Consider the following 25574-nt stretch of genomic DNA (forward strand, 5'->3'; position numbering starts at 1 on the left):
ATCCTGGGGATCACAATGAAGAAGCTGGCTCATTGCCCCCTAAGTCTGGTACCCAGCCTCTTTTGAATGTCCATTTTCCCTAATCAGGTCCTCAAACTTTCCAGGTTGGCTCCTCTGTGGTCCAAAGCATTTGCCTGGAGCCTCTCTTACCCTGTCTGTGGTCTCCTGTGTTGCCCCATTCTACCTATAAATTGGCATTTTTTTTTTTGTTCTTTTTTTCGGAGCTGGGGACCGAACCCAGGGCCTTGCGCTTCCTAGGTAAGCGCTCTACCACTGAGCTAAATCCCCAGCCCCAAATTGGCATTTTCACAATGAGAGCCCTGTCTTCACCATCGCCAACTCCTTTCCTCTCTTCTACTTACTCCAGGAGCAGAGACGGTGCTCAAAAATACCAAAATTATGATAAGTCTGAATTTCTGTACTGGCTATCAGTAGGCAGACACGGCCAGAGAACTCTATTGGTCCTATCATTTCTACGCTGCCTTCTTTATGAATGTGTGCCCAGCTCTTAAACACTGAAAGGAAATAATGTGAACTTCAACATTTGGCTGACCCAAATAGAAAAATCTATTATGAAATAGCCCAAGATACATCCTGTTTCTACCGCTGTGTTAACAGAGTAACACAAACTCATGACTTAAGACAACATGGGGCCTCACTGGGCTACAACCAAGGTCAATGTGTCTGGGACCTCTGAAGAGGTTTCAAGGGCAGTCTGTTCATCTTTTCTAAACCTCTAGAGATGGTGCCCATTGCTGCTTTCAGGATTCTTCTCTATTTTCTAAGGCAGAAACAACAGGTGGAGGAGTCCTCTCTTCCACTTTTAAAGACCCTCGTGATTACATTTGACCACCTGGGTAACCCAAGCCATTCTATCATAAGGTCAATCAGAATCTTCACTCTTCTTTACCGTGTCATAGCACACAGCTTCTAGAGGTTAAAACTTTGGACATGAAGGGCTAAAGAGACGGCTGTTAGGAAAATTGGCTGCTCTTCCAAAGGATCCAGGTTTGATTCCTAACACCCACTTGGTGTTCATAACCATCTGCAGGTTAACTCTAGATCCAGAGAATTCTGATGCCCTCTTCTGGCATACACATGGTGCAAAGACATATTGGCAAGCAAAACACCCATACATATAAAATACTAATTTTCAAAAACAACAATTTGTACATTACATACATCCTTGTAGGGTTCTGCCTACAAGGTCCAACTCAGGTCTCACTATGCACCAGTTTCATCACTTTTGATGGAACCTCCCAAAATGTATTTGGATATTTTCAAAGAGGTCCAGAGCTCAGGGACCCATGCTTTTAAGAATCAATTTCATCTGTTCAGGCCGTCCCTGGATCCTCCATGCAGACCAGAACCCTGTGCCCCACAGCCATACAACACAGTCAGAAGAATCAACTCATTCTTTGAAGTACTTCACACAAGCCTACTGCCCTGCAAAGGCCTCTTCCTTCCCAAGAAGAAAACGGCATTAGGACTACATACGAGGCTGGAGAGATGGCTCAGTGGTTAAGAGCACTGACTGCTCTTCCAGAGGTCCTGAGTTCAATTCCCGGCAACCACATGGTGGCTCACAACCATCTGTAATGAGATCTGATACCCTCTTCTGGTGTGTCTGAAGACAGCTACAGTGTACTCATAAAATAAAATTAATAAATCTTAAAAAAAATAAAGACTACATATGAATACAAAACAAAACAAAACAAAACAAAACAAAACAAATCTGTCATGTGCCCCAAACTATAAGCAAGACTTTTATTTCCCCAAATTGTGTTTCACATAATTTGGTCCTGGCTCTACCTTCTAGGTGAGCTTCACTTACTGAAGTTTAAACATACCTGACTGAAGACATAAACCAATCGTCCATTGATTCTGCCCCGTCCAGTGACCACACTATCTCCAGGAAACTGTCAGAGAGATGGAAAAATAAAGGTTAAAAAAAAAAACCCAACCCAAATACTTCTTTTTTCATGACAGGTTTCTTTATGTAATTCTGGCTGTCCTAAAACTAGCTCTGTGCACCGGGCTGGCCTTGAACTCACAGAGATCTGACTGCCTCTCCCTCCCAGGAGCTGGGATTTAAGGCATGAGCCACCACCACTATGCCCAAATGCTTCTTATAGTCAAGTTGGCATGATGCCTTAGTGAAAAGAGTTTCTAAGGTTTGGCTTGAAGAAGGGTCAAACTAAAAACCAAAGTTTGGTTTAGTCCCAGTACACCAATAAATAGATAGATAGAGAGATAGACAGACAGACAGACAGACAGGCAAAATAACTACAAGAGGGCCTCCCAGCCATTGACTCTTGAGATGAGCACATAAGGAAGCATAGCAGAGCTTTGAATGGTGGCACATGCCTGGAATCCCAGCAAAAACTAAGAAGGGAGATTCATTATAAGTTTGAGGCCATCCTTGGCTACATAGTAACATCCAGAGAGAGAGGGGGCAGGGAGAGAGAGAGTATGTGTATACTTGATAGCAGCTCTCCCAAAGTCACACATTCCCACCCAAACCCACTGTTTTTCATGGAAACTCAGCATCGGCATGTCGATAATGACTCAGATAGAGACTGCTGAGTTAATCCAAAGAGCTCCACGCACCCATGGGAAACAGTCTGGTCTTACTGACCTCGTAGACTCAGAGGTGCAGGGTGTATGTGGCACATGTCTGTGATTCCACTCAGGAGGCTAAGGCCAAGAGGTACATGAGTTCAAGGCCAGCCTGGGCTATGTAAAGATCTAAGGTAGTCTGTGACATGGTCAGACAAATTGAAAAAAAAAAAAAAAAAACAATAAAAACACCTAAACAGGGGTTGGGGATTTAGCTCAGCGGTAGAGCGCTTGCCTAGCGAGCGCAAGGCCCTAGGTTCGGTCCCCAGCTCCGGGGCGGGGGGCGGGGAGGGGGAACCACCTAAACATAGGCTCAAACTTAAGACGTATCAAAAGCAACAACTAGCCTGCATTTGGATGAGGGCCTGGTTCTCGGAACCCACCTGAATGATCCTTCTTCCAAACCTGTCATTCTGTATGATGGGGAATAGAACCTGCAACCTTGGGAACTGAACCTGCGTGGCACTGCAGAGAATAAACAGCCACCCGCAGTCATCTGCAGACCAAGCTGAAGCTAGGAGAGAACCCGATGGCCCCCTCAGTACTTCTCCAGTGAGCCTGAGATAAAAGCGATATGGACTCTTTGCTGTGGTGGGAGGGAAGGCCAGCAAGCCACGGGAAGCGCTCACACCACAGCTAGAACGCATAAAGATACCTTATTCTTCTCGGCAGCCATTCCGAAGTCGGCACACCTGTGTTCCACAAACATGTCACTCTCCACGAAGCTGCCAGGATCCAGCAGGAGACTGATCCGCTCCCTGGCTGTCAGCTTTCCCTACAACACAGGGATCCGTTGGTGACGTCACCACAGACCAAGTTAACAGGCAGGTAAAATGCACTGGCAGGAATGTCAGGGCACAGGCTTTTCACCTTTGCCCCAATGCAAAAGGCTCCATGCTATCTGTTCTCGCCCGAGGTAGACAGGCACTAGTGATAGACTTTGTTACAGCCAGGACAGCAGGGTAGATGAGACGCTCCAGGAGCCATTTGCCTGTGGAAGGAAACCCAAGGAGGAGGGAGGAAACTGAGGCAGGCTCAGTGAGGGTCAGAGGTTGGTAGGCTCCTTTCAGAGAAGCACACTTCAGCCAGTCACAACCCCTCCCCTCCAGCGCTCAGCCTCCACCTCAGGGCACTAATGGGTTCTGCCTTCAGAAGGGCTTGCTCTTCTTTTATCTTAAGTGGGATCTCCACTTAAAGACACACTAACTGACAAAGCTAAGATCCCATAGCAGGGATCTGTGGAGGGATGGTGAAAGTACAGAGTGCTGGAGAGGTTCTTGAGGTTAAAAGAAAATGGCTAGAGATACAGTTCGAGTGGTAAAGGACTTGCCTACTGTGTGCAAAAGCACTGGGTTTAATCCCCAGTACCACATATACTGCTTATGGTAGTGAATGCCTGTAATCCCAGAGCTGGGGAGTGGGTGGGCTGGGGAGGGGTTGGTTAGAAGCAGAGGGATCAGAAATTCAGCATCGGGCTGGAGATACAGCACTGATCTTCCAAAGGTCCTGAGTTCAATTCCCAGCAACCACATGGTAGTTCACAACCATCTGTAATGGAACCCAATGCCCTCTTCTGGCATGTCTGAAGAGAACAGTGTATTCACATACATAAAATAAATATGTTTTTAAAAGTTCAGCATCAACCTTGGCTGCAAAGAAAAGTCTAGGCCAATCGGGGTTGCATGAGACCCTAATTTAAAAATTAAATATTCCTTTCAGAAGAAGTTGAAGCCTCAATCTACCAAGAGCCTCCATGCCTGAGACTCCCAAAACCTCAAATCTGTAAATTCCTACTGTGTCAAGAAAGCAACACATAGACACCAGTAAACAAACAAAACTTTTTAAAACTTTAAATTAGTTATTCTAAGAAAATAGGGAAAGCCAATGATTATGGAAAACAAACTTCTGTTTACTTCTGGGAGAAACAATCTAACAATTATGTAGATAGATAGATAGATAGATAGATAGATAGATAAATAGATGATAGGCAGATAGACAGACAGATTGATAACTTTCTGGTCCTCTTTTAGGACATCTGACTCACGGACATAGAGAAAACTGTTCTTAAAGGGAACACAAAGTCAGCCTCCCACTAAATACGCTCTGAAGGCCTTAATATAAGCGCATCAGGATCTACCGGGGAGGAATAGGTAAGGGTGCCTCAAGAGAGAGGTTACGGGAGCAGTTGACAGGTTTTCCCAGGAGCCCCTCAGCAGGACCCCAAGTGGGGCTCATGGTTCACCACAAACCTTTCAAGCACACATACACTCCTATGTGTCAAGAGGACTAGTTATCCTTGAGCATTTTCAGATGTAACTCAGGACATCGGAGCTGGGGACCGAACCCAGGGCCTTGCGCTTCCTAGGCAGGCGCTCTACCACTGAGCTAAATCCCCAATCCCTTGAGTAGGACTTCTATGCCCTTCACATGGAGTCCTTCCCTCAGGGCACCTTCCTGTTAACTCATCCAGTTCTGTCAGGACTCACACATGAGTCAAGGATACATTGGGCAAGTCTGGCTTCAAGTCTAGGGTCACGTCTTCCAGCTTGTCTTTTCTGCTGCTAAATGACCTTCTCCTAAAAGCTCAAAAGTGATTCAGTGCCTCGGCTGTTAGCCGAGTAGCCTGAGAGTTTATACAAAGTCCACCTGCTTCCTACGCAGCAGATCCACACAGGGAACTCCCAAGAGGCCGACCTGACTTCCTCGGGCACAGGCATCGCAAGTCCCCGGCATGCACGGAGACCCCATCCCAGATTAATGCGAACGCAAGCAGGTTTTTTCTAATACTTCGTGCTTCCTTCCCCATGAAGGGAGAGAAAACAAAACAAAAACAAAAAAACAAAAACAAAAACAAAACAAAAAAAACCAAACCACCCGGTCCCCAGCTCCGAAAAAAAAAAAACAAAAAACAAAAAAAACAAACCACCTGCCATAAACCCTGGCAGCGGGAGAACAATCTGATCTTTTTAAATCAGAGCCTGTGGACAACTAGTGAAGCAATCTTAATCTAACACGATGTGGAAGGCATTGTTCTGTTTAAGATGCTTTTTAAAAACCAGCTTCCGAAAAGTTCACAGCTGCTAAGTGGGGCGCAGCGGAGACCGGTCATATGCATCCATGCGATCAATGCCCACCACCACTATCTGGGAACCTCCCTAAGGGTGCAGATGCTCGCCCTTGTCTACTGACACCCGAGGGGGCTCAAGGTTCTCCAGGTGAAAGTTCTCGCCCCGCCCCTCCCAGGTACCGCGCCTATTGGCTGGGAGGCTCTGGGGCCGCGAGCCCGGCGCGCTGTGATAGGTCGCGAGCGGAGGGGCGGGATGCGCTGGCTCCCCGGACTCACTCGCTTGTGCTGTGCGTCGATGCGTCGCTGGCCTCCTCCCAGCAGCGCGGCATGGCGCTTGTTTTCGATGCGCTCGTTAACTGAGACCGGCTGGCTGCAAAGGCTGCGGATTGTGGTGCGGAGGCCGCAGTTCAGAACTCTGAGCCTCGTTCCAGCTGCCATCGCCCGAATCCGAATCGCCGCCGCCATTTTTTAACTCTGCCAGCGTGCCACCCCACTTCAGGACGCATGCGCAGAGAGCGTAGCCATAGCGGGTCTGCGCCTGCGTGTCGTCGCTGGGCCCAGAGCTCCTAGCAGTCACAGGCTTACTTACACTCAGGCTCAAGGCGGTCCTGTGTGGGTATGCTGGTAAATACCTGCCTCTCAGATCTGTGCCTGTGTGACTGACTACACAGGACAAGGACTTCATTCCTTGCTCTGCGTTAGCCATCTAAACCCCGGGCTTCGTCGACCTACGTCCCCCCAAAATGAGTAGATAATGAGTTCTAACCAACTTTTATCAAACGCTGTGCCAGGTTTTGCTCTTGCAACATGACTTGAAATAATTCACATCCAGATTTCACAATGAGATACACAAGAACAGAAATATGTCTGATACGGAGTCAAGACTGATTTTTTTTTCTTTTTTTCGGGGCTGGGGACCGAACCCAGGACCTTGTGCTTCCTAGGCAAGAGCTCTACCACTGAGCCAAATCCCCAACCCCCCCCCCCTTTTTTTTAACTAGCTGCTTGGCTCAGTGGTTAAAGCCTTTGCCAACATGAGTATGAGGACCGAAATTGGGGTCCCCAAACTCAGTACAGCCAAAGTAATGAGTGTCTGTATTGAGACCTTGCCTGGGTGAGATAGCAGCCGGAAATAAAAGAATCCCAGGAAGTTCACGAACTAGCCAGCCTAACATAGGCAGCAGCAAATAACCAATCCTCACACAAATAAGGGGACCATTGCTACCCCGTGTTGTCCCATGACTTCCACATGTGCACACCCAAATCTGACACACACAAGGGTTTTGTTTGTTTGTTTGTTTGTGTTTTTTAATGTTTTTTATGTTTGTGACAAGACACAAAATGGGGAAGTAAACTTTCAGGGACCATTGTGTTAGGTATAAGGACCACTGCTCAATGGGTTTTACAGTAGGGAAGAGAGATTGGCCTCAACCCCCATTACAACAGAGACAGGATTTATTGGAGTGGGAATTCAATGGATACAAAATTGAGAGGGAACACAAGGGTAAGGAACAAAACACATGCTTTGCTGAAGGCAAACCAGGGTACTCAGACACCATTTGGGGGACAGTGGAAGAGGAACCTTATCAAATATTGAGGGTGACCCTTTATTAGGGGTGGAGGATTATGGCATGACTGACTTGGCAGGATTCTTGGTAAAGCTTGTCCTCTAGAAGAGAGGACCCGGGAGCCAAGGTCAGTTCTATTCAAGAGGATGCTCAGTAGAGCCTGACCAAAGTGTGGTCAAGAAGAGACTCTTGTCAAGGCACCGGCTCTGGCCTTGCTGGGAGGAAGTAGGAAAAGTAAACTAGCTGCCAAATGCCATCTCAGACCGAATCAGAAGGGGGTGGGCATGGGGCTGCTGGCCTCCTTAGCAAGTGCCCTTTATTCAGTTCAGATGCTAGCATCTAAGGATGACTGCTCCAGTGCTTTTGAAATCTCTGCTATTGATGCTTGCCCATTTGTTTATCCAGCTAAGTGGCAGGTCTTTAAGGCAAAGTACAAGGTACATATTTCTCATTCTTAGCCACAAAAAAACCTGCCAGAGTTGATTATTAACCCTTCCTAGATCCACCTCACTGCAGGACTCCCATAGAGTTCAAATTCTGGCCTGAGACCTTAATGACATTTTTTTGTTTGTTTATTTATTTTCATTTACTTTTTGAGGTGTGGCCTAACGTATGTAGCCCTCCTTAACTGGCCTGGAACTCATGATGTAAACCAGGTTGGCCTGAAACTCGCAGAGGTCCATTTGCCTCAGCCTTTCAAATACTGGGATTAAAAGTGTGTACCACTCCACACAGCCTAAGAATCATCTTTGAGCCACCTATGTGCCAAGAACTTGAACTATGACCACAAGTTGTGTTTCTTAGATCAGGAGTTGTTTCCCTCGACATCGACAGAAGCTGAATGTCCAAGGTCTGAAGTCTCCTGACTGGGCAAGGACCACCTACCTCTGCGGGACATGAGATGAGAGAGCTCTTGGCCCTGCTTTAAGGACCGTAATAACCTAGAGGTAGACAAGGGGCTGGCTTTGGGAGAATTTGAACAGTGTTGTGTGTTTAGAGTATATTCGAGAAGATAAGAAGCAACAGTGGAAGAAAACGGGGCCTGGCATGGAGAATGGAGTAGCACACACCTTTAATTCCAGCCCTCAGTAACCAGGGGTAGGATGATCTCTGTGTGTTTGAGGGCAACCCGCTCTACATAGGAAGTATGGTTACATAGTGAGACACACCCCCAAAAAATCCTGCTTGTTCATGTTTATGCACATGCACTTAAATTCGGGTACATCTCCAACTTTTGGAGGAATGGTGGCAAATCAGAATATGAAGAATTGGGCATGTCTACACTTGGGACTTTGGGGGCCGGTAAGATTCATCACCACTAGTGGCTAACTAGAGTGCTATTAACACCAAAGGATGCACGCCAGCTCTCCCGGCATCACGTTACCTGTGGCTCCGCCCAGCGTTCCTCACCCCGCCCCTACACTAAACATCTCCCAGGGGTGGGGCCTCCAATCCCCCCTCCCCCCACCCCCCAGCCTGATCCTTATATAATCAGTCATTTTCCCGTGACACAGGTCTTTTTTTGGCCTCTTGGTCAGTTAGAGCTCCACTCTCACCCTGGGTCCTCTCTCTCCTCTGAGGGTCTAGTTTAGTGTGCTGGCTTTGTTCAGACTGCATTCTTCTCTCTGCTCGCTCTCTCCCTTATGTCCACAGTAAATGTCTTCTCCACACTTTAGTAGACGTTTCCTCCTCCTTTATTTCATTTTTTTTTTCACTCAGAGTAAGGCCAGTGGGACCCCCTGTTTCAGAGTTTCTTGGAGGCTTAACTCCTGAAGCACATGTCACTCTATTATGATTCTTTAACTCAATGCGGATATTGGAGGCGGGGACTACAGCTGGCTGGCTCACCACTCTGCCCCGAATTTAAGGCAACCTAACAGATAGGAATCTTTCAAAATGAATTGGTGACATTGAATTGATTTAACAATTAGGCCACAGCTGCATCAGTCTGCGGCTTTTCAATTCCTGAAAGTGCTTTCAAACTCTTTCCAGTCTGGCTTCCTCCGGGCCATCTACTTGGTTCCTCCTCCTGGCTGACTTGGCATAAGCAGGGAAGCAAGAAATATTTTCTTTAACTTCAAGTAGTGCTCAGCTGACAGCCAAACACAGCAAGCTAACTACCTAATTCCAGCCAGACTTTCCTCCCTGCCACTCTTCATTTGATTTTATTAGTCTGCTTTAGTGGGAGGGACAAGGAGATTGTGTGTTTGTGGGATTTTCAGGGAGTGGGGGTTTGTTTTGTTTGTTCCATGGTGGTTGATTTGTGGTGCTAGGAATCATACCACAGAGCAAGTGATAACCTAATGACTTCACATCTCCTTCATTGGTGCAACATCTGTGAGATTGCCTTGATTTCGGATATAGCCAGAACATAACTGCAGTTTCAGTGATATTTCATCATGAAGGGGGAATTCTGACTGAGAGAAAACACAGCCAAACACAGCTACCAAGATCCGGTTTTCCTCGGTTGTATCTAACTCCCGTCTACCCAGTATGCCCTGATTCTGTATGAGCACGGTTTCCACTTTAGAAAACCACCAGGATCCAATCATGGGGCCCCACCTCAAGGTCTTACTTTCAGAAGGTTCTGTGCACTGTGGTCAGATTGTGTTTCTACTCTCTTGACACTATTAACATGTGGCTGGGGTTAAACACAAGCCTGGGAGACAAAGCATGCACGTCTCTGTCCTACCCATGGGCACACAAATCCAAATTATTTTGCTACCCGTCTGTTGCAAGTCCCGTCTTACATTGGGTGGGCCCAGGAAGAGGATTAAGATAGCAAAGGAGGGCTAGAGAGATGGCTCAGTGGTTAAGAGCACCGACTGCTCTTCCTGAGGTCCTGAGTTCAAATCCCAGCAACCACATGGTGGCTCACAACCATCTGTAATGAGATCTGATGCCCTCTTCTGGTGTATCTGAAGGCAGCTACAGTGTACTCATACAATAAAATAAAAAAAAAAAAAAAAAAAAGATAGCAAAGGAATTTTCCTTTGAACACCAACGTGCTCTGGACTTTTCTGTCTTTAGTCCTCTTCAAGGGGGTGAGCGGTTTCTCCACCAAGAGGCAGAGTCACCCAGCTCTGTCACTAGAGAAGAGAAGACAGGGTCTCCCTGTGTAACCCTGGCTATTCTGGAACTTGCTGGGTAAGATCCACCTGCCTCTGCCTCCCAAGTGCTGGGATTAAAAGGGCGTACCACCACATCCTGGCTAGTTTTCTTCTTTTATTCATCAGAGATAAAAATCTAAAGAGTGTCCAGCAGGAGACCTAGCTTCTGCTCTGATTTCCTGGCAAAAACTGGAGCCTTGGTCCCCTTCATGATGACAGGGAGGGCAAGCCTGGGAAACCCTTGAGTTCTTACTTCCCTCCCATGATAAGAGCCCGGTCATCAGATGTTAGAACATTCAGGACATTAAGGTCATCTCTGCCAGTTACTTCTATGTGATCTTGGACAACAGCCTCAGTTCCCACTTCTCCTAAGTGGGAGTGGCTTTGTGTCATAGAGTTTATGTGGCTTAAATGGGAGAAAATGCCTAACGTTTAACATGATGCATGGCAAACATGAAATGTTGGTTAAATCGTTGTCTAATAGATTACTAGTATTTTCCTAAAGTGACAGTCTTCTCTTTTTGTAAGACGTGCTCTCCCCATGCAGGATGCTGGGATTAAAGTCATGTACCACCACACCAGGCTGAAGTAGTCTAATCTTTTCCAGAAAACTCCTCGGAGTGGAAGGAGAGCAGCACAGTGCTTTTGTTTACTCCCCGCCAATAGGAGTGGCCAGGAACTGTCAGAGCAGCAATAAAGGCCCTTTAAGAGAAAACTCCTTCTGGGCAAGAGAACAGTCGCTGGCCGGGGTGGAGCCCTGAAGTTCCAGTTGAGCAAAGTCAGTTTCCTGTAGGGAGGTGGGTTCCGTTAAAAAAGATTGGAGGGGTAATTAGTCCCTTAAAGACGTGTGGTACTTTTCCTTCCCAGAATCTCCACCCCTAACACAGTGGCTTGCCAGGCCGAAGCCATGTAGATTTGTGAATCTGACCACTTACACTTCTAAGTGATTCGGAGAGGCATCACTTTCTGTCTGTCTGTCTGTCTGTCCCTTCTCTAAGTATGTCTGTCTGTCTGTCTATCTATCTATCTATCTATCTATCTATCTATCTATCTATCTATCTATCTATCTATCTATCTATCTTATGTATGTGAGTACACTGTTGCTCCCTTACTCTTTGGACTTCCCAAACAACTTGGGCCTCCTTACTCCCTCTGAAGTTCTCTACTATATGACTGTTTGTCCACTGTGTTTCTTCCTGCTAGCTCAAACTGTGGTTTTTTTCCTTTCTCTTTCATTCCCCTCCTTTAGAAAGTGACTGAGAGACAGCTCACCTGCATGGATGGGGTGGGGTCTTTTAAACTCGAATTAAATTGTCCTGGAGTTTCCATTTGAGTCCATTTTTTTTTTTTTCTTATTCTTCTTTTTTTTTTCCTTTTTCTTTTTTTTTTTTTTTTTTTTTTTTTTTTTTTTTTTGGAGCTGGGGACTGAACCCAGGGCCTTGCGCTTGCTAGGCAAGCGCTCTACCACTGAGCTAAATCCCCAACCCCTTGAGTCCATTCTTAAATTGTTTTATTAATAAGACTAAGAACTCCCAAAGAGAACCCCAATTTACCCTGCATCAGAACCTGCATATTTCATTTCTGCCCTAACTTCTTGAGTAATAAAGGATGACAGATCAACATTTTTGGACAGCAACCACTTTGAGTAAGGCTGAGCACAATGACAAGGAGAAAAGGAAGATGCATGGTCTTTCTCCTCTGAGAGTCTGGCGCCAAGAGAATTAGGCACGAAAGAAGCAACCAAGACAGAAAACACAGAGGCATCAAGATAGGAGAGCCCTCGGGTTACAGTGCAAGCTTGAATTCCAGGTTAAGAGAAGAAAATGAAGCCAGACAATCCCAAGTACTTGGGAAACAGAGGGAGGTGAATGTCTGAGTTCGAGTCCAGCTTGGTCTCTAGAGTGAATTCCAGGACAGCTAGGGCTACACTGAGACCCCCATCTTGAAAAACCAAAAAGGGGGGGGGGGGAGTGAATGTTTCCTTCTCCACCAATACCTTGCAGAGTTAAGAGAAGTTTAGCATGTAGTGGGGGAGTGTGGGAGCCAAAGTGTTCCTGCTTGGGTTCAGCCAGGAGCAGCAGTAGAAAGGTGTGGCCCCACATAAATTCACAGGAAATTCCAGGGCAACAGTTGGGCTCTTGTCAGTTGTGAGCCACACGGTCCAGGTGTTTCTCAGCAACAGGGCCTTGGGTGCTTAGCAAGGGTGTGTGCGAGCGAGTGTGTGAGCGAGAGGGTTAATGATGCAGCTGTCCTCCTGGAGCAAGAACGTTTTTAAGATTTTTGTCATGCGTTAATAATGCATCTCTCTCCTCCGTGTTAGGGTTGTGTTGTTTGGTGTTTTAACTGAAGAGAAAGAGAAGTATCTTGAATTCTTGCTGATCTGAGTTTTCTTGGCTACTAAGATTAGGTCTCAAAAGCTCTGGCTTCAGTTCCTTTACAACTAAAACCCAAAAGCCTGGCTTTCACCAGACATCGAACATTTTCTGAGCCATCTTAAAACAACCTCACTTTTCCTGGCTTTTTGGGATCCTAGGGAAATGAGAACTGCTCTTCCCCTTTTACCAAAGTCAATTCCAGAACCTTCTTCTTGCCGACCTGCTACTCAAATTTTTGTCCTGTGTTGGTTCTTTCAGTGCCTTCTGACCTACACAGCACACACTCCCCTCCTTGAATTCTCTCATCAGGGCGCCTTTCCCCTTGTGGGCTGTCCATCACAATTGTCAGTCACCCTGAATCTCCGTCTGTGTTAGAAGTACCTTGGCTAGGGGCTGAGGATTTAGCTCAGTGGTAGAGCGCTTACCTAGGAAGCGCAAGGCCCTGGGTTCGGTCCCCAGCTCCGAAAAAAAGAACCAAAAAAAAAAAAAAAAAAAGAAGTACCTTGGCTAGTCCAGGCCACCAAGGTATGCCACAAGGAGATCATATCATGTATCATGCAACAGATCTCTCCTCTCTCTGTCTCTCTCTGTCTCTGTCTCTCTCTCTCACTTGCTCTTACTCTCGGTCTCGTTCAGGATGGTTCCTGAACCATAGGTTCAGATGGGTCCTAAATTCAATGACTGGTATCTAAGAAAAAGAAGCCGGAAGCCATGGACACGGAGACAGGAAGAAGTCTGTTAAGACAGAAGTAGAGGTTGGTGTTGTGTTGCCAAAAACAAGGGACATATCAGCTGTCAGAAGCTAGAAGAGGCAAACAAGGTTTCTCCCATGAAAATTCTGGAGCTCCCTCCTGCAGACACACTGATTTCAGGCTCCCACCTTCCAGCCCTGCCAGAGGGTGCATTCCTACTGCCTCGACACTGAATCTGTGCTGATCGTTTCCACAGCAGCCGTAGAAACCAAGACACCTGCTACAATTTACGCAATCGCTGCGGCCAGCAGTTGTGACAAAGGTGAGACAGTCGGAGCAGTCAGACAGAATGGGTGACACCGGGTGGGCCTGGCCATGGTGGTCTAGATGGAAAGGGAAGCGATTAAGAGGAGCCAGAATGCTAGAGAAAGAAGTTTAACCCGCTCTTTAGCAAACACTCTTTTTAACGTGTGTGAATGTGGGCCAGTGGGGGCCAGAAGAGGCCGTCGGGTTCCCTGGATCCGAGTTGCAGGTGGTTGTCAGCCTAACTCGGGTCCTGTGGAAGACCAGCAACTGCTCTTAACTGCTGAGCCCTCCCTCCAGGCCAGAGTTTAAGTCCTTATATTGAGAGGGTCCCTCCTGATGACTCGAGCCGAGGCTGAGGCCCCACTGTCTCCACTAGGTCATGTCACTGGTGTTGCTTAGCCAACCTGACTACCAAACTGGATTGCTGGTGTATCTGTGAAATGTTTGCAAGCGGATGGAGCTGCCGCTGCCTGCTAACCTGGGAACTGAACTGCTGATTTCGAAACAATACAGACAGGAGCGGCTCCAAGGAACCTTTCTAAACAGCCCCCCCCCCCAAACCCCCATATCCTTCCTTTTCCACTACCTCTGGTAGGTGGTGCGCTACAAGGTGCGTTAACGTGTTTAAGAACCATCATCAAAAATAAGGTTTGGGGGTTGGGGATTTAGCTCAGTGGTAGAGCGCTTGCCTAGGAAGCGCAAGGCCCTGGGTTCGGTCCCCAGCTCCGAAAAAAAGAACCAAAAAAAAAAAAATAATAATAAAAAAATAAGGTTTGAAAAAATTAAATTAAAGTTACAGGAGGCAGCATGAGGGATGAAGAAAGGAAGCAGGAGAGGGTGACAGAGGAAACTGCCAGGTGCCAGGTCGTGGAAATGGTAGAACTCTTAGTGATTCCAGACCCAGTATGTGGGTAGAGACTGGGAGCAGAGTTGAAGGCCCTGCATGTGAGACTAGGAAATGCAGAGGCCCAGGTGTTAGAAATCAGGGCTCCGGCACCAGAAGCCGTGCCATCACAAGCCACCGCCAAATGTGACACATTTTCACTATTGCCACCAATTTCATATTTTCCCATGAGACATTTGTACCCCTTAAAAAGTCTCTGACGCTCAAATAGTTCTCCTGTTTTCTCTGTGTGTGTCTTCAGGTTTCTGTCTTTCTGCCTGCCTCCCTATCTGTCTCTTGTCCCCACTCCAAGTCAGCCTTTCATTCCTTCATTCCCCCTGCCCAATAAATCTCTCTCTCTCTCTCTCTCTCTCTCTCTCTCTCTCTCTCTCTCTGTGTGTGTGTGTGTGTGTGTGTGTGTGTGTGTGTGTGCGCGCGCGCGCGCGCGCGCGCGTGCGTGTGCTCCTGTGAGGAACCAGTTAACCAGTTCTCTCCTTTGACCAAGCCAGATCAGTCAGTCAATGGGTCTCGAAGGAGGGAGTGAGGATTGAAAAGAAAAAGACAAAATACAATTAGACAACATTATAGCACAACTTCAACATTATAGCACAACTTCAGCCAGTGCTGAGGCTGCTTTTATATCATTCTAGGTACTTACGAAGAATTTGGTCAGACCTAAGGCATAAACAGAGTAGTTAAGGAATGAACAAAGCACAGAAGTCCCAAGATTACAGTGTTCAGAGTCTTAACGAGACCCATTCACGGCACAAAGAACACTTTCCTCAGCTGCACTCATCTGGAGCCTACATCCTTTTCCCAGCCCAAGGTCACATTCCTGCCAAATTCCCAGAAGCTCTCCACACTCCTTCTACCAGGTGGGTCACTGGGAACTCAAGTCCTCTGACTTAACCGCAAGCACCTCTACCCAGTGAACCATGTCACCATCCCTAGATCTTGCAGCAGGGTCCAGTAATCCCAGCACAGAGATGATTGCCTTGTGAACTATCCTTTTCTTTTCCTTTGATGATTCCTACACTGTCCTAAAAAGCAACGTGAGTTATGCCAACTTCACAACCACTCCTATTTATAAAGGGCGATTTAAGCCTTTTGCAGGAGTTATATTGTGCTCAAGTCACTAAGGTTAGCATCTAGAAGCTCAAACAACTGGCTTTCGTGTTTAACTTCCCATTGCTTATTTAGAGCAGGGGTTCTCTTGTCTTTATTTCTGTGTCTCCAGTATCCCGCAGTTCCTGATACAGGGATTTTCTGACTGGGCACCCCATCCTGCTAATCCAGCTTCTGTGAGAAGGTAGACTCAGCTGGCCCTCCACTCTGTCCACCGGAGGCAGTGTCTGACATCTGAGATGTGCTTGCTCTTCCGGGAGCATTGGACGTAAACAAGAGAATGACTTGTCATTAGGATAAGGTTCATCTCAGCCAACTCTAGAATCTCATCCTTCAGACGATAGTGCAAGCGTGACTCTGAGCCAGTGACCAAAAGGACGGAAGCATCACAGTCTGCGTTAGAGTTCAAGGAAAGTGAGCAGGAGAGCCAAAGGGAGCGATGCCACCACTGCCCTTCTGGTGCGCTGCTTTAGGGAGACGGACACAAGATGGCGGAAGGAAGAAAAGTAGGAGGCAGCTGGCAGAGTGGGACCTCCCTTACAACGCTTCTGTACTTGGAAAGGATTAGGGAAACATGGGTGCACTCCTCACTCCTAGAGTCAGTCACAGGCTGGGGAGCTAGAAAGGACTCCACCATAACTTGCAGTCCCTGAGGGTTTGCAGTACACTGCGTAAGTACCATTAAAACAATTTCAAATGACACCAGCAGCGTGACGGGCAAACCTTCTCATCTCTGAGTTCTTGTTTGGAAAAGGGAAAATGGAAATAGCACCTGATAGGTAAAATGGAAATAACAATAACAACAACAACAATCTCCAGAAAGGTGTGTGTGTGTGTGTGTGTGTGTGTGTGTGTGTGTGTGTGTGTGTGTTTGTGTGTAAAGTAAATGCACAAAACACTGAGTTTGATCCTGAGCCTAAACAGAGCACGATGGTAGATGCCTGTGATCCCAGCACTCAGGAGGTAGAGAATGGGGTGGTCAGAAGTTCAAGGTTCTATGTATACAGCTTCAGCTAGATGTATAGCAAGTGTAAGAGCAGTCTAGGCTACCTGGTTCCCTGACTCACACACACACACACACACACACACACACACACACACACACACCCCCAAGTGTGCACTCAGGCATATGCAAGCACACAACATGTACACACAGAGAGAGAGGTAGAAGGGGAGGGGAAGGGGAAGGGGAAGGGAGAGGGGAACAGAAGAGGGAGAGAAACATTCATAAGATACCCGTGTGACTAAAATTCCTTTGCAAGGGAATGTGGACAATATCTACCTGGCCTCCTAAAGTCCCAATGACAAACTGAGGTAAATCCAAAGTTTACTCTGGGGAACCAGTAAGTTTGCTGACTGACTTACAGAGCACAGGTGAGTGGTTACTTACAGGAATGTCGGAATCCCCCCCCCCACACACACACACACAAAGGATATAGTGGGAGGTCTTTACAAAGCATAAATGATGGCCTTCCCGGAGCCAACAGCTTAGACAGAGCCCCTCCTCCTACCCCTTCCCCACCCATATTCTTTAGCCCCTCCCAGCAAGAGGCCACTTGAAATTAGGGCAGAATAGCATGCCACTGGTTGGGAGGAGTGGCTAGATACTCAGGTGAGGATCCCATGACCCTCCCCACCCTCCTTTTACGAGGGAGCCTCTACAGTCAACAGGCCTAGGAGAACTCCTGAAGGTGGCTTTAGTTTAGCTAGGATAGCCCTGGAGATAGCTGGGTATTCACCACAGGATTATAAGACAATAGTCTTATTGTCTCAGGCTTTGAAAAGGTGCGGAAGCATAGGAGCCTATAGCGGAGAGCTCTAGTTACCCAAAGAAAGACATTAATCATCAGAGGAAAGGCACTCTCAACTCAGCCGTAGAGGAGCTGGAGAGATGGCTCAGTAGTTAAGAGTGTTCACTGGCGGGCTGGAGAGATGGCTCAGTGATTAAGAGCGCTGACTTCTCTTTCAGAGGTCCTGAGTTCAAATCCCAGCAACCACATGGTGGCTCACAACCATCTATAATGAGATCTGATGCCCTCTTCAGGTGTGTCTGAAGACAGCTGTGGTGTACTCATATATAATAAATAAATCTTTAAAAAAAAAAAAAAAGAGTGTTCACTGGCAGCTTTCACAGAGGACCCCAGTTCAACTCCCAGCACCCACAACTGTCTGTAACTCCAGTTCAGGGGGTCTGACACCCTCTTCTGATCTCCATAGGCACTGCATATGTGTAGTCCTCAGACAAGCATGTAGGCAAAAGACACACACATAACATAAAGGTTAAGGTTTTTTAAATATAATAATTTATTTGTTTATATTATATTTATATTGAATATTCTATTTATATTGAAATATAATTTTGAAATGATTAAAGAAGGCCATAAAAACAAGATAATCTAGAAGCAGGAAAACATCTCCCAAGAAGAGTACGGTCACCACAGTGGCTGTTGACAAACCTTGTGGCTGCCACCCTGGATTCTGGGAAAGGCTTTCAAATTGTCATTTATGTTAGCTTTACCTCCCGTTGGTAGTCTTGATACTTCAGATTGGCATGAGAAAGATCTTGCCTGTTTGGTGTGAAGAGTCCCACAAATGGGAGGTTCTGTTGGAATAAAGAGAAGCCCAAGGTGGGGACATGAGCTCTGTGTTGCTTGGAACAATGGCAGCAACTAAAAGAAGCCCTGCAGTCCAATGTCCTGACATGACAGGAGCTAATGGGTGCCCGGCAGCTTACCTTGCAAGTGAGCGCTAGGGACCACAGCTTCTTTCCTCTTTGGTCCCACCACCCCCAATGTCTTCTGTGTGTAACAGACGGGGATAGAGGTCACTGTTGTGAACGACTGCAGTTCCAGAGCCAGCATGAGTTGGTAAAGGTGGCTTTGGCTGACAATTCTGATGAGCTATGTTTCATCCCCAGGACCCCATAGTGAATGGAAGAACCCACTCCCATGTATATATATATGTATATACCAGCCATGTGTACACACACATACATATATATATATAGTATGTATGTATACATACACACACATGACTGGTGCCTACATACTCTACACACCCGATAGATAAATACATTTTACTTTGTCTTTTTTTTTCCCTGGAGCTGAGGACCGAACCCAGGGTCTTGTGCTTGCTAGGTAAGCACTCTACCACTGAGCTAAATCCCCAACCGATAAATACATTTTAAACAAAAGAAGTTTTTAGAGGAAAGATTCCAGGCCCAGGGCTGGGAACCAGGTCAGTCAGGAAATGTATGCTACATAATCATGAACATTTGCTTTCCAGTCCCTAACTCAAGGGAAGGGATTGGACAGCAGTGTATGCTTCTAACCCCTGCACTGGAGAGGTGACGCGGGCAGGGTCCCGGATGCTCACTAGCTACCTAGCCTAGCCCAATTGTCAAGCCCCAGGTCTAAAAGTGTGAGGGATTCTTTTTAAAACAAAAAGCAAACAAGGCAGATGCTCCTGAAGAATGATGTGTAAGTTGACCTCTGGCCTCCACATGCACACAATACACCCACACACATGCACACGTGTACACCCACACACATGCACACAAGTACAGCCCCACACATGCACACAAGTCACCCCCACACATGCACACATGTACACCCACACACATGCACACAAGTACACCCACACACATGCGCACACACAGAGGAAAAAATATTCCAGCTCTATGACTAACCAGCTTCTCTTCTTTTTTTTTGTCCCGCCCATCCGCCAGCTTCTCTTCAACAATTGTACGAAACAAAAGGGTGACCAAGAGCTTTTGTCTGCCAGAGACAACCTAGGTCACATCATCACCTTGACTAAAATATGTGGCAAACTATGGGATGTGTTGGGGTTGGGCGGTGGGGGACTAAAGACCTCGAGAGGAAGTTGTGTGTTTGAGGAATGAAAACACGGCATACTAGCAAGCTCAGGTGGGCAGAGGCCATCAATCTTGGACGTAGGAGGTCAGAACCTCAACGCCCCAATGCTTTTTCCCCTCGGTGGGTAACTGAGCTTCTACCGGACACAGGCTGAAGTTTGGAGATCGGCAACAGTGACAAAATAGTCGCTCTTTCCAGGAGACATTGAGACTGATTGGGAATATATGTCACTGAAAAGAAACTTGTGTGGAGTGAGGTGCAAGGGTCCAAGTGGGGGCGCTTTCAGCCGGGTTAGCCACGGCCGGTCCAGAAGCCGATGTCAAGGCATGGTTATACGAGGAGGAGATATCTTAGAGAAATGTCTGAGAGAGTAAACAAGGAAGGAGTCAGATGAGAACCTTCTGACTGTGAATACAAACTAAACGTGATCCTGAAGGAGAGATGAAAGGGCAGAAGGCAGACAGAGGGAAAGTTTCTCAGACTACAGAGCAAGCTGAATGCGACCATCAGGGAGCCCTGCAGCAGCAACGTGTCACCAGCCGAGTGTCTCCTCTCCCAGGAAAAGACCTACCTCAGGTTCCCTGGAATGCTAAGTCACTGTGGAAAGAAGCTTTAGAGAACTGCAGAATGAATCCAGTCACAGAGGGTAGCAGTTGGGGCCCTTGGTTAATTATTTATTTTACGGTGGAAATCAGAAATGTGCATGCTTTATTCTTTGTAATGAGGTCTCGTGTAGGCTAGCCTCCAATGATATATGTAGTGGAGGATGGCCTAGAGCTCCAATCCTACCTTTCAAGGACTGGAACTTCACAGAGGTGTCAGTGTGTCCAACAAAAAAAAAAAAAAAAAAAAAAACAAAAAAAAAACCAAATACAAAACAACAAAAAAGTGTGTGCATCAGTGTGAGTTATTTGTGCAAATACACTATTATGCCTTCCCATGCATGTTCATAGAAGCTAAAGAAGGATTCTATCAAGTTCTACATAGGCCCTCGAGACAGAGTCTCTCATTAAACTCAGAGTTAGGTTGAGAACCAGCAGACACCAGCGATCCTCCTGTCTCACCCCCACGCCCCAGCATTTCGGCTACAGGTGTGTATTGCCATGCTTTTGTGTTGGTGATAGGGATTTGAACTTAAATCCTTCCATTTGTACTGGAAATGCTGTTACCCACTGAGTCATCTCCCAGACTCCCACCCCTGTCAAGATTTTTTAATTTAGAAGAAACATTTGTTTAAGTGTTTGTTCTCCCCACCCCCCATGTATCCATGTGTACCACATGTGCCTGTTTGGTACCTGTGGACACTACAATAGGGTGTTGGATACCATGAATCTCGAATTAAGGATGGTTGTGACGGGTGGGAACTGAACCAGGGTCCTCTGCAAGAGCAGCCAGTGGTCATAACCTCCTGGACACTTCTCCAGGACCTTTCTTGTATCACTTTGTGACATGGTCCTACACAGTCCAGGTTGGCCTGAATCTTGCCACGTAGCAGAGGGTGATCTCAAACTCCTGATCCTCCTGCCTCCACCTCCCAGGTGCCGGGACTCCAGGCGTGTACCACCATGTCTAATTTCATGTGTGCACTTTTATGGCCGCTATAGTCTATTCATCCTGGCACCACACGCATCTGCTTCCTCCCACAAGTTTAGGCATCAGCTCCTCTATGTTTTCAGTGGGCCTTCGAACGGGAACTCGGAAGAGACAATCGGAGGAAGGAATTACAGCCCCTGATGCTGCAGATGGTTCAGGGGACACACCAGTCCCTCTCTTACCGCCCATTCTCAGTCCTTGCACCTTAGCAGAGTTCTCTTAATTTTATTTGTTTTTATGTGCATGCCATACGATGTGCATTGCGGTGTGATGGATACCTGTCATAGCATGTGTGTGAGGTCAGAGGGCACCGTCCAGGATTCTGTCCTCTCGCCGCAGGCTCCGGAATTGAATTCAGGGTCAGGCTTGCACAGCAAGGAAACTCTTTAGTTCCTGAGCCGTCTCGCCAACTTTGGCAAAAATCTTAGTAGCCTGCTGGTGATGAGACCCAAACTTTCTAGACGATGCGAACCAGAAAGCTGTTCCTACCTTTCTCAGGCCAGAGTTAACGTCACACACCCATTCCCTCCAAAGCAGCCAGCAAGCATCCGGAAGCACCAAATGGATCACAACCTCCACATGGGTTCCTTGTCCTTCGCGTCAGAGCAGGGCAGCACCTTCTAAAGATGCCAAGGCCTCCTCCACCAAGTATTTAAATGAATAAACCCACAGGGGACAGTCCTCATACAAGCCACAACAGGCGCTCGGTCTCAAAAGTTCACTGGAAAGGTGGGGTAAATATCACAATGGAAGAGAATGCCAGGCTATGACAGTCAGACCCTACAGTCTTAGCATGGTGAAGCCACAAGTGTCAAGTCCGAATTTTAGCTAACCTTTCAGAAGCATTGAATACTGTTGGCCGTGCTTCCCGTTTTTTATATAATAAATACCTGGTTTCGCTCCTGTACCTTCAGTCACTCCTGCTTAGTCATTGCTTTTTCTTCCTCTTTCTCCATGTATGTATGTATGTATGTATGTATGTATGTATGTATGTGATATGAGACTATCTGAGCCGGTTATTTTCTCTCAACTCAACCCAAATTCAAGTCACCCATGAAGAGGGAGGGACCCTCACCTAAGAAAACTCCTCCATTAGATGGACCTGTGAGCAAGTCCGAGGGGGCACTTTTCTTGATTGATGGTTGATGTGAGAGCTGACTTGTTAGCCAAATAAACCCTTTCCCCCCACAACTTGAGTTTGGTCAGTGTGTTAGGCATTGTTCTAGTGCTGTGAAGAGACACCACGACCAAGGCAACTCTTATAAGAGCATTTGATTGGAGGTTCACTTACACTTTTAAAGGTCTGGTCCATGGTCACCGCAGGGAGCCAGGTGATGAAGCGGTGGACAGCTTTACATCCTGACCTTTAGCTATCAAGCAGAGAGAGAGATGCTGGGCCCATGTGAGCTTTTGAAACCTCGAAACCCATCCCTAATGACATGCCCCTGAATCCTTCCTAAACAGTCATCAACTCTGGACTAAGTCTGCAAATCTCTGAGCCTAGGAATTCCTGCAAACACTACTGCTGACAGAAAACACCTGCTAGAGGCAAGAAGGGAATCTCATTCAACAAGACTCAGTTAGCCAGGTCGGTGCAAACGTCTTCAGTCGCCTGGACCCTGAGTGGTTTATTTTTGACTTATTTAGGTAAGAGTACTTACTACCTTGGAACCAAGGTCATTCCAGACAATTGTCACAACAAAGCTTAAGGCTTGAGGACACTGGAACTCCTTTGCAAAGTACTTATCTCTTGCAAAAGAACCTGTGACCTTTTCCAGAAGAATGGGTTCTTCTGACTGAGAAGCCGTCCTCAGGAATCTGGGGGATTTGGGTGATGTCTAGCTCTGCAGAACAGCAAAGACCACCAGGTTATTAACTGCACCCATTGCCAGCCTTCTGGGTGGAAGACAGGGGGAAACCGCTTCTGCTGTGGAGAAATCCCTGCATGTGTAGCAACATTCCTGGTTTCCCTAGAACCATCTGTGAGCACAAGGACCTCATGCCCTTCCACAGAGAAGTAAACTAGAATATGGTCTCCCTGTGTAGCCCAGGCTGGCTTCAAACTCCTGGACTCAGACTACCAGAGTACCTGAGACAGCGCTGCTCCTGGAAATCGTGGGCCTCGTGTAATTTCTCAGTCCTTTATAGTAGAGAGCATGCCTAGAGGACAATGGAGGTCTGAGAGTAGAAGGAGTGGATTGGTCCAGCTAGGCACTACCCTGACTCCTCAATGCTCAGATGATAGAGTTCAAGGCTAGCCTGGGCTACAGGGTGAAGCCATATATCAATTCAACAACAAAGCCTTAACATGGTGTCCAGGTTTGCTTTCTGTTGCTGTGATAAGCACCGTGATCAAAGAGCAACTTAGGGAAGAAATGGTTTATTTCATTTTCCACTTCCAGGTCACAGTCCATGGTTGAGGAAGCACCCATGACTCATGACCATCTGTACCTCTAGTCCCAGGGGATCCAGTGTTGTCTTCTGGCTTCTGAGGACACTGAACACTCATGGTTCACAGGCATACGTGCAGGTAATACACACATACACATAATAAAATAAAATGTAAAAAATGAAAAAGAAAAACCAAGACTCAGTAAGTAAGTGGAGAAGCTGAGTCAGTGTAGGGAGGGCTAGCGTGAGAGCATGAGATAGCATGAGATAGCCCAGGCTACAGACTGTCCTGAACCCCATACATCCCACATCATCAAAACCAAACGAGCTACTACATCAGGCCATGACAAAGTTAGTTCAGCCAGGCTGAAAGGTCATACCTTTAACTCTAGCACCTGAGGTTGAGGCAAGAGGATCCTGCATTCAAGGACACTCAGGGCTACAAAGAGAGGCCTTAAAAACCAACCCGCCTTCCATCCCTGACACAAACAACTTTAACAAATAAGGCACAGATGCAAATAGCTAATTTCAATGCAGGAGGAGTGTTTTAAGTTGAAAGGAAAGGAAATAAGCATCAACAGAAAAAAGGAGAGAAAATAGAAAAGTGGAGGAAGAAAGGTTTAGGGAAAAGTTGTAAACAAGAAGAAGGAGGAGGAGGAGGTGGAGGAGGAGGTGGAGGAGAAGGAGGAGGAGGAAGAGGAGGTGCTTTCAAGGAGAGTAGAGTTAGGATTACATGTAGGAGGGTGACCTTGCCGAATGCCACCTTTTCTTTATTCCATAACTGGCCAGTGTGCTCTACACCTTTAATCCCAGGACTTGGGAGACTGAGGCAGGCAAATTTCTGAGAGTTTGAGTGCAGGCTGATCTATACAGTGTTCCAGGACAGCCAGGGCTATGTAGACACCTGTCTCAAACCAACCGACCAATCAACCAACCAAACAACCGACCGACCGACCGACCGACCGACCGACCAACCAACCAACCAACAAGCCCAAACCAACACTGGAACTTCAGCTGCAGACAGCAAAGCTCCCAGTATTCTCAAGCACTGCAGACACCCTGAGGATCAGGAGCTCTCAGCCAATCCTACGCATCCCAGCTCACAGGAAAGGAGAAAGATGGAGAATGGGCGGCCATGTGGTTGCATGTTCATGTGATAGGTGTCTCATCTCCTGCTTTCTTTGCTCATTTTAATACCAAGTATGATGGCGGTGGAGGGTGGGTAGAGGTGGGCTGGTTTCCTGGCTGAATGTATTATTGGGCATGGAACTCAGTCTGGACATGGGTTAGATGGAGTCCGAGAAAAATAGCTGGGGAAAAACTATCTTAGAACTAATGTTCTATTGGGAGATTTAACTAGGCAAAGGGCTCCTGGCACTGAAAGCCTGAGTGGTAAAGGGCTGAGGGTGTGAACCGAACATAGGTGATCAAGCCAGGGACGTTCTATGACATCATGGCACCTCGGAGGAGAGGATGTCGGACACATGTTAAGAAGTGCCACCCCAGTAGATCCTACTGCCCTGCAGTCTTTAAGTTAATACTGTCCAGAGAAGCACAATGACCTCACTAACAGACCTGCACACTTCCTAGTTGGGCAGATTTTCTCAAGGTCCACTCTGAGCATTTGTGGGACTCAGGACAAGGGAGCCAATGGGGATAGAACATGGTTTGTGTAAATATTTATAAGTTATAAACAGTACTGACAAACTTAATAAAGATCTTGGGGCTGGGGATTTAGCTCAGTGGTAGAGCGCTTACCTAGGAAGCGCAAGGCCCTGGGTTCGGTCCCCAGCTCCAAAAAAAAAAAAAAAAGATCTTATTCTCCTACTTTGACCGAGGTGTTTTCAAAACAGCATGCAAAGCTAGGTTGGAATTCTGGATGTTTGAAATCCTTGCAGTTTCCCAACAGCATACGGCATCACAGGTAGAGATGGTCCCCAAACATCACTCATGCCTGTGCGTGTCCTGAG

General features: G+C 46.9%; 1 protein-coding gene across 2 annotated transcripts in view; it reads right to left on the minus strand.

Annotated features, from left to right (window-relative positions):
• Positions 1 to 6192, minus strand: part of Pccb (propionyl-CoA carboxylase subunit beta) — a 50026-nt gene extending 43834 nt beyond the window's left edge. Inside the window, exons 1-3 of one of the 2 annotated variants that reach the window (XM_063264921.1) lie at positions 5963 to 6192; positions 3275 to 3394; positions 1851 to 1919 (exon numbers count right to left, since the gene is read on the minus strand). In XM_063264921.1, coding sequence (XP_063120991.1) covers positions 1851 to 1919; positions 3275 to 3394; positions 5963 to 6151 — 378 coding nt within the window. In that variant the 5' untranslated portion in view covers positions 6152 to 6192. The remainder of the gene's footprint in view (positions 1 to 1850; positions 1920 to 3274; positions 3395 to 5962) is intronic. The other variant, NM_017030.2, reaches the window with a different exon arrangement.
• Positions 6193 to 25574: the final 19382 nt, after the last annotated feature.

This window comes from Rattus norvegicus, chromosome 8 (genome assembly GCF_036323735.1).
Source record: "Rattus norvegicus strain BN/NHsdMcwi chromosome 8, GRCr8, whole genome shotgun sequence".
In the NCBI taxonomy this organism is placed as follows: domain Eukaryota; kingdom Metazoa; phylum Chordata; class Mammalia; order Rodentia; family Muridae; genus Rattus; species Rattus norvegicus.